At 41.5% G+C, this 13457-nt stretch overlaps 1 protein-coding gene across 2 annotated transcripts in view; it reads right to left on the bottom strand.

The window, feature by feature from the left end:
• DMD (dystrophin) overlaps positions 1-11416 on the bottom strand; it is a gene marked incomplete at both ends in the record, with an annotated part of 1339794 nt that extends 1328378 nt beyond the window's left edge. For both annotated transcript variants that reach the window (XM_082008889.1, XM_082008891.1), the window contains one exon: positions 10985-11416. In XM_082008889.1, the coding sequence (XP_081865015.1) occupies positions 10985-11078 (94 nt within the window). The remainder of the gene's footprint in view (positions 1-10984) is intronic.
• Between the last annotated feature and the right edge of the window lie 2041 nt (positions 11417-13457).

Here is a 13457-nt window from a genome sequence, read left to right as displayed (position 1 = left end):
CATCCAAGATGTATCTCCAAGATACACTCTTGGGGCTATGGCTTTCAACTTCGCTTTCAACCTTGCGTGTTTCTATGCACATGTGGCTTTTTTGTAAATAAAGTATAGTCAAATTCAGGAAACATTTATAATGCAGTCTGCTACTCTAAGAGAAGAAATAACATAAGTCAGTTTTTCTGTGGTTAACAAAAAAGTTCAGATTCCACAGCAAAATAGAAACAAACTTCACCAGGAAGGAAAATATATAATCTATACATTCTGATCAATAAACACAGTATTAACAAAGGGCAACTTGCATCTTGTTTAAGCACTCCCTCTTCCAACTCCACTGGCACACTTTTGTTAAGTTTGGATAAAGGAGGAGCAAGACCAGCAGAACTACTCTATGTGCATTACTATTACAACCTTTCCTTTGAACTATGATATCATTACAGCTGTATCATTTTTGGTAAGAGTATGTACGGAGATAATTCAAGGACATTATAAAGCTATATCTCAGAATTACCTCTTAAGCAAAGAAGCATGTTCCAGTTATTCTATCAGATAATTGATGGTCTGTAATTCAAAATATACTAATGACCTAGGAACACAGGTAAACATGACCCTGATAAAATAAACTCTCTATTCTGTACTGGTTTACATTGTTGGTGTTTTGGGGGGATTTTTAAGTATCTTAGACATTTCAGTTTATTATGTTTAAACTTGTATATGACCTCCTTACTCTTCAAAACACCAAAATATCCATTCTAATTAAGATGCATTCTTATGAAAGCAAGCTATGAATATTAAATATTATACGACACTAATTTTCTCCTAAAATAAGAAAATTAAGCTCTCTTAACCAAGAACCTACCATAGTTATTGCTTTGAAACATATCTGAATATAACAGGATTACACTAAATCACAAATTACTGGATTGTATTCCTTCTGGGAAAAATCATAGCCAGATTCATTCAGGTATAACAAAGAATCCTTTCTGCCAGCTGTAAGTTACTCATGAGAGACAAAGCATGAATTTTAAATGTCATATCTGTAGTTTGATTAACATATAGACTTACCTGTTTAGGATGCTAGAAGGTATAACATTTTGGAACAAGAAGCATTAGGCTCATCTTTCATTATGAAGTTGGGATTTCACAGTGTTTATACAGATTCCTACTTCAAAAACATCCTCTTTCATTATTATAACATATGAATAATTTGCAAAACAATTTGAGGAAGTGGATAGTTGAAAAATACTTCTGAGTTTTAAAATTACAACAGCTACAAGCGATGAAAGATATTGTTAATATTAAGCAGAAATAATTGTTTTTAAAAACCTATCCAGAAAAATGGAGCGCTTTCATAAAAAGTTTTTAAAACTATTCTAGATTTGCAGAAGCATTAAACTCTTCCTGGTGAGTGCTTATGTTTTGAATATGAATTAGTTGTTTGGCTGCACTAGTCATGTGTCTATGCACTGTACCCTCTCTTCTTTCCCATGACATATGATTGAAATCCTGACATATCACATCACTAAGAACTTTCCAGCAGAGTCTTTTACATAAGTCTAAATGAGTCAGTGCAGGGATTTTTTTTTTAGAGACAATTTCTAAGGAGGGAAAAAAAAAAATCTGCTGTAGCTGATGTTTCCCCAAAATATCCTGAGGGAGTTTGCATTAAGAGTTTAAAGAATCAAGTCAGCTTTGGTATTCCATTCCCAGTTGCTAATTTATTATCTGGAGGAAGTCACATGAGCCTTGAAGGAAATCTTGATGAAAAGGGATCTGTCTCAGCCGCATGAGATTTAATTGACTTCTCAGTCTTGCAAGAAGAATGCATTAGTAGTATCTATGCCTCTGTTTAACCATCAGACAAATGGCAATCATCACAATGAATTAATTTTCTACACTGCCATGCAAATTGTAGACTCGTACTCCTTTTGTGGACTCATTTCTCTGTTTAGCAGGACACCTGGTAGAAACCTGCAAGACCACAGTTCTAGACAAGATCATACAGGATTGTTCAGCAGGAAGGGAGAAGACTGCCTAAGGGCCACCACATTTATACATGTGGTTATATTCAAACAAATAGTTCTTGGTTCCCCCCTTAGGGAGTAGGGTAAGTTTAGCAACTTCTACTGTAGGACATTATATCCAGTTAGTGCTCAGTGTTTCCTTTAATTATCTCTAATGAATCAAATTCTCTCCTGATTACTGTCAGAATCTAGAAAGGCAGAAGCCTACCTCAACAGAAGCCAGCTCAGATGACATCCACATTGCTCAGCTCTGATCAAGACAGCATGCAGATGTTAAGTAGCAAGTTTCAGTGCAGTATTACCAGGCGTCAACCTGTAGCTCTTTTCTCTACTACCTATAATTTTTACAGCTATGAAAAACCAACAAAGAACTCAGCATTCATCCCAGAGGATGGGGAATCTTCCAACAGTACTGCTCTTATTGCTGTTGCCAGCCATCAGCATTACAAAGAATAGGGAAAAAAATATGACTGCATTAACATAACAAGTCCAAAAGGGATTGGGAAGCAAACCAGAAAGTTTCTTCACACAGTAGAAGCATCCTTCACCCATCTGTTGGGTGCAGGAACCCATGGGGAAAGGATCCCAACCCACCAGCAAGTCCTCTGCTGATTTACAGATTTTTCACAACACCCCAACATTTCAGTCAAGCTGGAGACTAGTAGTAACCAGTGAGACTTTTCCAGAGTTGCAAGGTTATGGAGAAGTTATCATTGTTTAAAATCCACACAACTCTATTTCCATAACAATCAGCTATCCTTCAGGAGACCAATAGCATTCAGTTGAAGAATTTAATATTTTGCAAGTGCACATTGACAACCCCTAGTTATTTCCCTGTAGTGTTCAGCGTAACATTACACTTGAGATAAAAGGGGAAGATCACACAAAGCCTAATTGAATTAGCTTAATTATTTTGGATGGAAAAAACAACATAAAAACAAAGCAGCTGTACAGAAGATTGTTTTCCCAGTTGCCAGTTATTTCAGGAACATAGTTGCTTACTGTAATGCTAGATAGTCTAAACAGAGGACGTCCCTAGAATTGTAAGGCACACTTGGGACTAAAGAAATAGGTTTAGGTCATAGGTGTAACATTTATGCTTCACACTTTAAAGTCAGCCTGCAAGACTGAAGACGGTTCATGAAGATGGTTTGCAGCAGATGTGGGCCATCAAGAACAAAAATACTATTGAATATAAATTTATTAGACAACCTTTATTACGCTAGCTTACTTCTACTTATGCTTATGTCATAAAGTTGAAATGTCATATTAATCCATTTGTAAGCAGTCTGATAAATTCCAAACATGAGAATAACAAGTGTCATTTGGCATTAGAGAAAATGAAAAGGGCAGACTCCATCTAGCAAAAAGTTAACATGGCAAAGTCATGAAATCATAGCTAAATAACAGTTTTGCTTCAAATGACTGCTTGTTAATATACCACCTCAAGATAAAAGTCAAGTATTATTTCTTAAAATATGCCTCACCTTTTGGATAAAAGTGCTAGACATTCTTTGCAGCAAGCTTATTGAGGGCCACAACTCATCCAAAAGCTTTCACTAATTCACATTCTTTACAGCTCCTCCTCCCACCTCTACCATTATCTTAAACTTAGATAGAACACTAGGTTTGGGGAAAGTCTAGTTTACATTACCTTTTTCTCCTTGTACAAGGTGGAAATGAAAATTGTAAGGCAGGACAAATGCCCTGCTTGTTAGTTTTTTTAGTTAGTTATTATTTCCTGTTTCATAAGGACCACCTTTGGTACACTGACCAAACAAGAGCTACAAAGAGCTTTTGCAAGCTATGAACAAAATATAAGCTTGCTTTAATTAATGTATATTTCTTTACAATTCAATCAGTCTTCCAAACAAAAAAATTAGTTAACCAGGGTATTATCTGTATAATAAACAGATTGATATTTAAAAATTATCATCCAAACTATGGCTTCAATATCCAAGTCAAAATACACTTTAAAAGCAGCTTTGCAAGCACTTCCAAGACTAAGTAGATAATATGATTTATTGTATCCAATTGCATGCTGCAACATAACTTGATCACATCATGCTCTTGATATCAATCATATAGAAGGACAGCAGAAAACTAACCTTGAAATTCAGTACAATACTTTTGCAAGATTACACAAAACAGCACATTGCCCATCAAGCTCCAGAAATAAGACCTGGGGTTTTACTTAAGGTAATCGCATAGATTCAACAATGAATGGAGCACCATGCAACAAGACATGGTAGGAGACAGGTTAGCTTTCACAAGGAATACATTCATACTTCAAAATTACTTTATGCCAGGGTGTCGGGGTTTTTCCACTGCTGATGACCACAAACAAGTCACCACTTCATTCAAGTCAGTGATTATTCCTAAAGGGAGAGAGACAGGAGAAGTATTGAATTGAGCTCTCTTGATTTGAGATCCAAATTGCAGGAGACCCTTTAATGAAAAAAAAAAATCCATTACCTTTAAACATCCAAAAAGTCTTACAGTTAATCACAAGATGTGGATAGTTACCCACAGGACAGAATCAACTGTCATGCACAAGAAAACACCCACATACCTACACTTAACTAGCTGAAACGTTACTTGTTTACAGATGTTGCATTTGTAAAGCTAGTTTAAGAAACCTATAGCATTTCTTTAGATTTACATTTGAAATACCAGAACTTCTTAACATACAAAAATATTGTTGCTGAGGCAACTATACAGAAGGCAGGCAACTAAAAAACCAGATATTTAGAGAGCAAGATACTGAATTTAATCTCTTAACTAAACTGCTCTTTAGATAACCTTTTACAATTGCTCAAAATTAAACTTTTTTTATTTCAAAGAGATTACTGCTTAACGGGAGTTAAATTTTGACACATTTTGTCAATCCTTTTAGGAGTTATTTCCCTCTCCCCCAGCTCTGTTCAGACAGAAATGACTGACTACTAACAGAAGCTGAATGTCATCAGCACTTCTGAACACACCAGGCACCATGGTTTTCAAATCCATAAATAGGGGAAAAAAAAATCCACTTGACTTCATTCTGCTTGTTAGACCCAGCAAATCTATGTCCTGAGGTGAGATGAACAAGAACAGGAAGATATTGCTACTGCATCACCAGCAGTTTTTGTCCTAAAATTGCTTTGCATGCTACAAGCGTACCACAAAACCATGGTTGAAGAGGCAAGACCAGAAATTAGAGTCTGAACGGTTATATCCACACTTAAATTCTGTTTCATTCCGAGTTATCAACACAGGTTGCATTTTTCTTTAAGTGATATGAAACTATATAAAAAAACTTTTAGATGAATATATAAATATTTTTACATACAAAAGTATAAAAGATATATTTTAATACATGTATAAGCTTTATGACCATAGACCCTGTACTTTCCCCTCATACAGTAGCTTGGCTCAGCCCCTAAAGCCATGTTGGACAAGACCCACAGTTCTATTCCTAAAAGTGCGGTGTGTGGGAAGAGATATCACGTACAAGTCTCCCCTCACTGCAAAGCACTCATCGTGATTCATCAGAGCCAAATCTCCACCTTCAGCAGCCACAAAAATATTTCTTTTATTTTCGAAGGTGATCCAACTCTTTGCAGCTGGGGTAGCAGTGTCACACAAGCATGCCACTACAGCTCAGTTTCATCTGAGATACCACTTTCATCTTCTTGCCCACAAATTGCTCTACAAGTGCCATTTTGACACTCTAACAGAGCAGCATGCACATTTGGGCATGGTGAACACAGTCCCAGCCCCCAGCATGCTCACACCACGGTGCTTAGCACCGGCAGACGAGGTTCCCCCCATCAGCAAGCTACAAGGCCTCAGATACAGCAGATAGGCTTCGTTACGTGCAACCATTTGTCAATTCATTTTTTTCCCCCCGTCAGACATACCACTGATGTTCACCAGGCATAGTCATGGGGCGGGGGACCGTGACACGTGCTTCAGCCAAACAGGCCGAGTGCATCCTGTGTTATTCCTCTGCACTGACAAACCCAGGGAACTGTCAGGTCTCTGGGTGCTTGAGGGAGAAGCACCCACTCGAGTTATCCAGTTTTAGATACGTACTAACAGCTCTAGTCACCTAGAGTTTCCATACCAATGATGTTGGGGGAGGGCAGGGCAAGCAAGAAGGAAAGGGAAGGGAGAAGAACCACTATGTCTATTTAACTGTCTGTATCACCGCTACACATTGTATCTATACCTTTTAATGGCATTGAAGTGCAAAAGGAAACAAAGCATCCAGAATATATACTTGCTTAATTGTGATTAGTGCCAATTCCTAACAATTGTTATTCTGTACGTAAAGACCAGAACGGTTGTTTTCTAGTCAAAACCAGGTCATGCAACTTTACAGAAGGAAATGGAGAGAGGATCGAGTCCTTACTCAAACACTGAACCACACCAAATCATTCTTCTGAACAAAGTCATCATGTCATAACAGCAGCTTGCTCCAGACCTGCATAATATTGTGCTAGAAGTCAAGAACAAATGAGGTCTTAAGCCCTTTTTAAGGCTGTATATGAACTGAAGAAATTAGAGGGCTTTTTGTTTCTAATCATGACTACAGTTACTAAGCTCTGCAACAGTAATAATAAAATCCAAGTCTTCATGAAATTGATGATAAAAATCAGCATGCCATAAATACTTTATTGTAGAAACATGCTCTCCACTTTGAGTTGTGTTTACATTGTTTTTTAAAACAATTCTTCTTTTAATGTAGCAAGCATGCAAGCGCATTTGTGACTTGATGGTGGTGCTTTACTGTATAGCCAGGAAACAAATTCTGGGCAATGGAAACCACATGGTCTTCAGAGAAATTAAGTTACAAAGATAGGGGTTTTTTAAGCTCTGCAACATCCATTTCCCCAAGCATGGTCAGCATGTGTTCAACAAGCATGACATCAAGTATAATACATTAAAGACCCACACTTACTAGACTAGCATCTTTAATAATGGTTTGGGAAGTCACTGGAACTTGTAACATGTTCACATTTGCAGTTTTACACTGTCTTTTTACTAATACAAACTTTAACAGCTGTTTGGATCAATCTTACCCTGCTAACCTTGAGACCCAGGTGGATTCTGGTTTAGCACTGGTATTTAAGAATTGCCAGTGCCCCCACACAGGACAAAGAGAGGATGCTGAGCCTGAGTCTCACACCAGCAAGGAGCAGGGTGGTCCTTTGGGTCTGCGGAAGGCCCAGTTCAGACGGCAAACATTAAACAGAAGAGCTAGGTAGAAAGTGTCCTTCTGTTGAGAAGATTCACAAATGAATACCCTTATGGCCAGAAGGAACCGTGAGACAGATGACCAGACTGATGATTTATGACAGGCTTTTAAGTACTGAATCTAGTAACTTGCATTTGTGTAAAGCTTAGTGTAAAAAGGAGTACCAAGCACTGGATCAAACACCTCTAGAGATGTAGAATCTATTCCCAGAGGGTAACCATCTTCCCTGCTCCAGATATAACATGTTTTAATTTGAATTTGTCAGCTTTCACTTTTCCTTTCTTGCTGTGCCTTCCCCTAGAAATCCTAGGGAATTCTAGGAATTCACTCTAGGCCTTCAGTATCCAGGATTTTATGCCCATGAACACCTTCACACAAAGTAATAAAGTCACTTCCACAACTTCTCAAGAACAGATTAAAAAAATACTGGCCAAAATAGACATTCACCTTGTATCTCAGTTTTTGTGCATTTTAAGTACATTTCTCACACTAGAATCAGCCAGGGCCTATACAAGAATCAAAAAACCCCCGCTTCCCTGCGCCTATTTCCCTATGTCATCACATTACAAGCACATGTGAACAGAACCCTGCAGTGACCAATAAATTCAAAGATGCAACCCTTCTTTCTGGCAGCACAGCTTACATTCCTCACCCCTGAACTCTGCTTTTGCATGAATCTTCTTCAAACACCCAGGCAACCCAAACCACTTCATACAAGTGAAAGCAAAAAATTATGAGTTAATGTTGGAGCAAGTAATTTTCCCTGTGGAGATGTAACAGGGATAACCCAACTCCATTACAATTCCCTGATGGCAACTTTTGAAATACAATTGTTTTGTGGGTTTTAAAGAATCTACTAGGCATTTTATTGCTAGTGCTAAGTTTTGTGTTGTAATATGCTGTGAAGAATTACTTTATCAAGAAAATTTGTTAACAGAAAGTATTTGACAGAGCCTGCTTCCCCTTAAATTATGCTAACAAGCTTTAATTTTAAGATTTTATTTTGCCTTTACATGAAGTGAATTCTCATAATTCTAGGTAAAATAATTGGAAAAAGTTAACAGCAGGATGGCCTGATTAATGCTATCTGCATCAGCCCATTCACCTTGCTAAAAATATTGGTGCTTTGAGCTTTTGAATAAGACCTCAAACAATAGGAGGGTGGAATATTTTTTGCATGGCAAGTGCATCAGCATATTCTACCCTGCCTTTCCTCTAGCTTCATGAAAAGGCAAAACCTGAACCTACCAGAGGTCAAGTCTATCATCCAGGAGGGCAAACATTTCCTCCACACCATGACAGAAAGCAGCAGACCCCTGAAGCACAAAATTAATATAAACAGAAAAACAAGTGGGATACAATCTCTTTTAAAGCTCCTTCAGTATCTGATGCCCTAAATCTCCAAGGACTTACTGTACTAGCTTCACTTTCAGTCACCAAGAACTTCCCTACTGGATCACAAAATCCTTTCAGCAGGTCTCTAGTTGCAAGTGCAACCCGAGAACAATTTAGCTTCCTTACCATTACTACATGGTTAAGGAGGCTGTGCCACCATTTCATTCCCAAGAAGCCCTCCTAAAATTTCCAATCCAAAATTGTTCACGGTGAATGCGTCCAAACAAATGGAGCACCTTAACTCCAGAAATGCCTTGCCTCGCCTCGGTAATAGGTTACAGAAAACCCAAAACCAAAATTAACCTAACCTCAGGCTTGCACATACCATGTCACAAAGTTCTTCTCAGCTTACTTGTGCTAACAGGTGTATTAGTTTGTTAGGTATTATTCCTCCCCAAACCTGCAGTCAGATTTTTAAGCAATGTGTTTCAAAGTTAGACAGCAATGAAAGATAAGCAGGAGTAAGAGATCACTGTGAGGTATATTGCTGGGAAAAAAGTTATATCTGTGATGAATATCACAATGGAAATTGAATTTTCTCATCTCTTCAGGCTTATAAACATCTGGGACAATTCTGTGATCCTTTAACTGATCCTGGTTTTTAGTCATCATAGAGATTAGACCAGGGAATTGTGTCCAATTAAGAAGCACAAATGTTTGCTCCATCTCTACTGCTAACATCTAAATTCTAATGCTACTTTATAGCAGGAAACTGGAAAAACATTTTAGAGATGTTCGAGATCTTACACTTACTGTGATACCATACACCTAACATATTGCCAAAGGTGATTTGGAAACAGACTTTACAAATGAAACATAATATAAGGGATAATGAGGAAATGCATAGGTAACATTTCTTGTCTAGTTTTTCCAAAGAGTGTCTATTCTCAATTATGAATTTTTAAAACATGAAACCAAACCAAACATTGAAAGTAGTTACTAGCTATAGGGGAAAAAATTAACCAAAAGGGGGAAGAAGGCTCTCTGAGCTCAGTTCTAAGCACTTAACAGTAGAGTTACTAACTGCACTTTCACTTCCTAAAAATCATGGGGACTTGAAGATGTTCTTTTGTCAATCTTCAGGTTCTCTCATCTCCAACCAACAACCGCCCAGACACACCATTATAAACTAACAGGACAACCCTTTACATGAAGGGAGCTTTTCTCTGTGCGGTAGTTATCCTGCATTTTACAACCCCCAAACCGTGAGCCAAGTACGGAACGGGGAATATGTGCTGCTATAAGAGGCAACACAGCCAGCCTATCCAGGCATGACTATGGAAACAGCTCACCAGGCAGTTTTTTTCTTTCACATTCTCCTCATACTGGAGAAACTTCGATAAAAGACATAATATGGGAGCCAAAAGGAGGTCTTGGAAAAAAACCAAACAGCCACCTAACCCCACCGCTTCCTCATCCCGCCAGGGCGATACCCATCCTTTTAAATGCCAAACTGGAGGAGAAGCAGTTAGTAGGAGAAATGCAGTAGGCTGGTAACATTAGAAGAAACGCTTTGCCACAAGAGCAAAAGATCATCAGGAATTGCACCACTAAGACTTCAGTGGGAAAGCACCAGCTATTGCTGATAGAGTCTTTACGCTACCGGAGTAAAATCTGTCACAGAAAACATAAGTTCTGCTTACTACCACCCCAACGCTTTCAAAGTCAGATTTACCATAGCAGCTCTAATCACTCCAGAATAAACAGCAAGTGTTTCACTGTTTCTTAAAACAAGTACAACACAGATGATTTTTTTAAAAGTCATTTAACTGCATAAGGACATCGTTAGTTTAAAGTGTGTTTATTGGACAAGCACATACAGCTTCAGGAAGAGTTAATTTAATTTGTAGCTCCACATACACTTGTGCTGCAAATGAGTAAACCCTGAATGGTCTATAAATACCTTTACTACCACGGATTTGGTTTCTTTCCAGGATTAAGCAAAAAGCGCCCAGGCACCTGAAACTTTATCCTCCGGGAGAGCGTTTCAGCTGCTTCCATTTACAGCTGTACCGACCTGCCCCGCTACCACAAGCGGCACAACCATCCTGCCCGTTTACCGCAGCCCACGGGGGTGAGAGGGGCGCACGGAAACGCTCGCGCGCGGAGAGAGGGACACAAACGCCGCTCCCGTCACACGGAGACGCGCCATTCCCCCGGCGGGCCAACCCCTTCAACGCAGCACAGCGCGAGGAAAAGTTGAGCCAATAACAAAAAAAGAAAAGAAAACTTTAAAGACCGCTGCAAGGAGCCCGCTGCCGCCCCCGCCCCGCGGCGAGCCCAGCCCAGGCGGGCCCCGCGGCCGCCCGGAGAGGAGCGCGGAGCCTACCCGAGCGGCTGCGGATGATGTCGCGGAACTCATCGGCGGCGGCGGCTCCGTCCCCCGCAACGGCAGCGGGACCGGGGTGTCCCGCCTCAGCCATGCCCGAGGAGCGCGGGGCTGGGAGGGGAGAGAGGCGGGCGGCGAGGCCGGGCCGGGACAGGTGCAGTGCGGCGCCGCCCGCCCTGAAATAGCGCCGGGGCGGTGGCTCCGGCCCCCCCCCCCCCCCCGCCCCCGGTCGATGAGGAGAGGAGCAATTAGCGAGCAAATGGCCCCACGCGGGGCAGGAATGACTGAGCAGCCCCACCACACCGCCTGCGCGGTAGCGGGGGGGACGGTTCAGATGGGGACTCAGGTACCGTGTCGCTGTGGGGTGGGGGGGGATTATCAACTTTTTTGGGGGAGACTCGCACAGATATACATCTCCTTCCCACTCACCCCCCTCCCCGCCTCCCGCTCAAGGCAGCGCTGGCCCGCGCGGAGGAATCCCCCGGCAGAGGGGTGCGCGCGTTTAGGGGAGCCGCCTTGCCTAGCGCCGGCTGGGGGGTGCCGGCTCCGCACCCCACGGCCGCGCCGTGGGGGCCTCCCGCTCCAGGTCCGGGGAGCAACCCTGCCGCCCCACCGGGTCCCCGAGCCTCGGGGAACGAAGGGGTAACGCGTCCCAGGTTTTGTCTTTTTCTCCCTCCTTTGTAATTCACCCTTGGAGGGGGGAAGGTCCTGCGCCCCTCATCAAGCGGCACTGCTCTGAAGCCGCCCGAGCGGTAGCCCACGGGTGCCTGCAGGCGTGCCAAGTCTTTCATCCGCCTTTAGGGAAAGAAGAGGCGGAAAACGTTTCCCCTTGTGTTTGATGCGGAAAAGGGGCGGCTCAGTCCCCTGTCACCCCAGCCCGGGGACCAAACGCTTCCCGCTGGCATTGCTTCTGTGCAGCCTCCCATTCGATGACAGTTCGGGCGGCTGCCTCCAGCCCGCCGTTACTCCTTCCCCTTCGGTTTTCTTTCCACGCTGACATTCGGGACTCGCCTTTTATGCTCAATTTCCCCCATCTCACCAGGCCCTCCAAGTAGCTTGCATCGCTTCGTGAGGGAAGTAACCAGGCACGGGAAAGAAATGTGCTGGCATGTATTTAAATACCTGCTCTCCCTGTGACAGAAATTCAAGCTCTTAAAAACTGTGCCTTAAAGTATGGACACTAAGAAGGCAGATGATAGTAACCTATTTTTATTTGTTAATTTATAGGATAACAATGTGGCATGTTTAATAGAAATTTAGCCTAACTGCTTCTCAGCTTTAACACCTATTCATAGATAATTCATAAACAGATACAGAGGGACAGGAAATTAAGGATAAGCTGTAGAAAGGATGTATGCTTTCACTTGTACTTTGCATAGGTAAAGGACTTGAATCTCTTCATGTATGCCAGAAGAAATGTATTTGTCTGAAGATAACCGAGTTAAATAGACTAAACCAGAAGAAAACTAGGTAAGAAAATCAGGTCAGAGACAATGAATAGTCAGAGGAAGACTTTTTACAGGCAGCAAGGCACATGGTGGTTTGTCAGACTCTGAGGAAAGGGGCTTGCCCCCGTCTGAAGCAATGGGGCACACCCTCCACACAGGTGTTGTCTGACAGCTCAGTTCTACCCTCTTGTTGTTCGTAAAGAGTCTTATGAGATGAAGTGGGTGGGAAGTTTTGCACAGTCTGATATTTACAAATGTATTTTTCAGCTTGCTTTGTGGTAATCAGTGTTTATTACTACAACAAAGTGAGTGGGAAAAGAATGAAGTATCACCAGCCTTGAAAAATAAAAATGCATTACTCCGACACAGAAAAGGCATAAAATTGTCTTCAGATTATTCAGGGGAGAGATCTCGTATTTCTTTGTCCATATTTCCATTTTCAATTCCCTCTGGTCACCCCTGGTGTGTGCCAACTCTCACAAACTTCCAGTGATGTAATTTTGGCTCCCACCACAGGGGTTCTTGCTAGAAAACCTGTCTGAGATCAAATTGCAGACTGGGTTACAGCACTACAGCTAGCGAGGAGAGTCTGTAGTTTCTCCTCCAATATCACCATTCTGTTTAATATCCTGTTATCGCCCACCCCCAAGTCTTTCCCAAGATATTAACTAGATTCTCCCAGTCCCACAGAAATACAGACATTCGGCAATTTGTGTCTGCCTCCCTATGTGCTGTTTTCTCGACCTCTGCCTCTCATTTTTAAGCAGACTTTCTTTTTGCATTCTGTTGCGTTAGGGAAGACAGCAGTTTGCACATGCCTTTCTCTCCCCCATAATACACACAGCATTGCAGAATTTAAAACGGGATTCACGCGTTCTTCAACAGCTGATCCAGAGCCTCCCATACGTTGTCTCTTCTGTCTTTAAAACCCACATGGGGTGACAGTATAGCTGCTTCCCTTTTCTTATTCCAGCTCATCTCCTGTCTGTTCCCGAGAGCAAAATGGAGGGAAGATAATTTTTGCT

The sequence above is a fragment of the Phaethon aethereus genome (genome assembly GCF_964289735.1).
Source record: "Phaethon aethereus genome assembly, chromosome: 1".
In the NCBI taxonomy this organism is placed as follows: Eukaryota; Metazoa; Chordata; class Aves; order Phaethontiformes; family Phaethontidae; genus Phaethon; species Phaethon aethereus.
The sequence above is the reverse complement of the archived record's forward strand: the minus strand, read 5'-3'. Positions and strand labels throughout refer to the sequence as shown.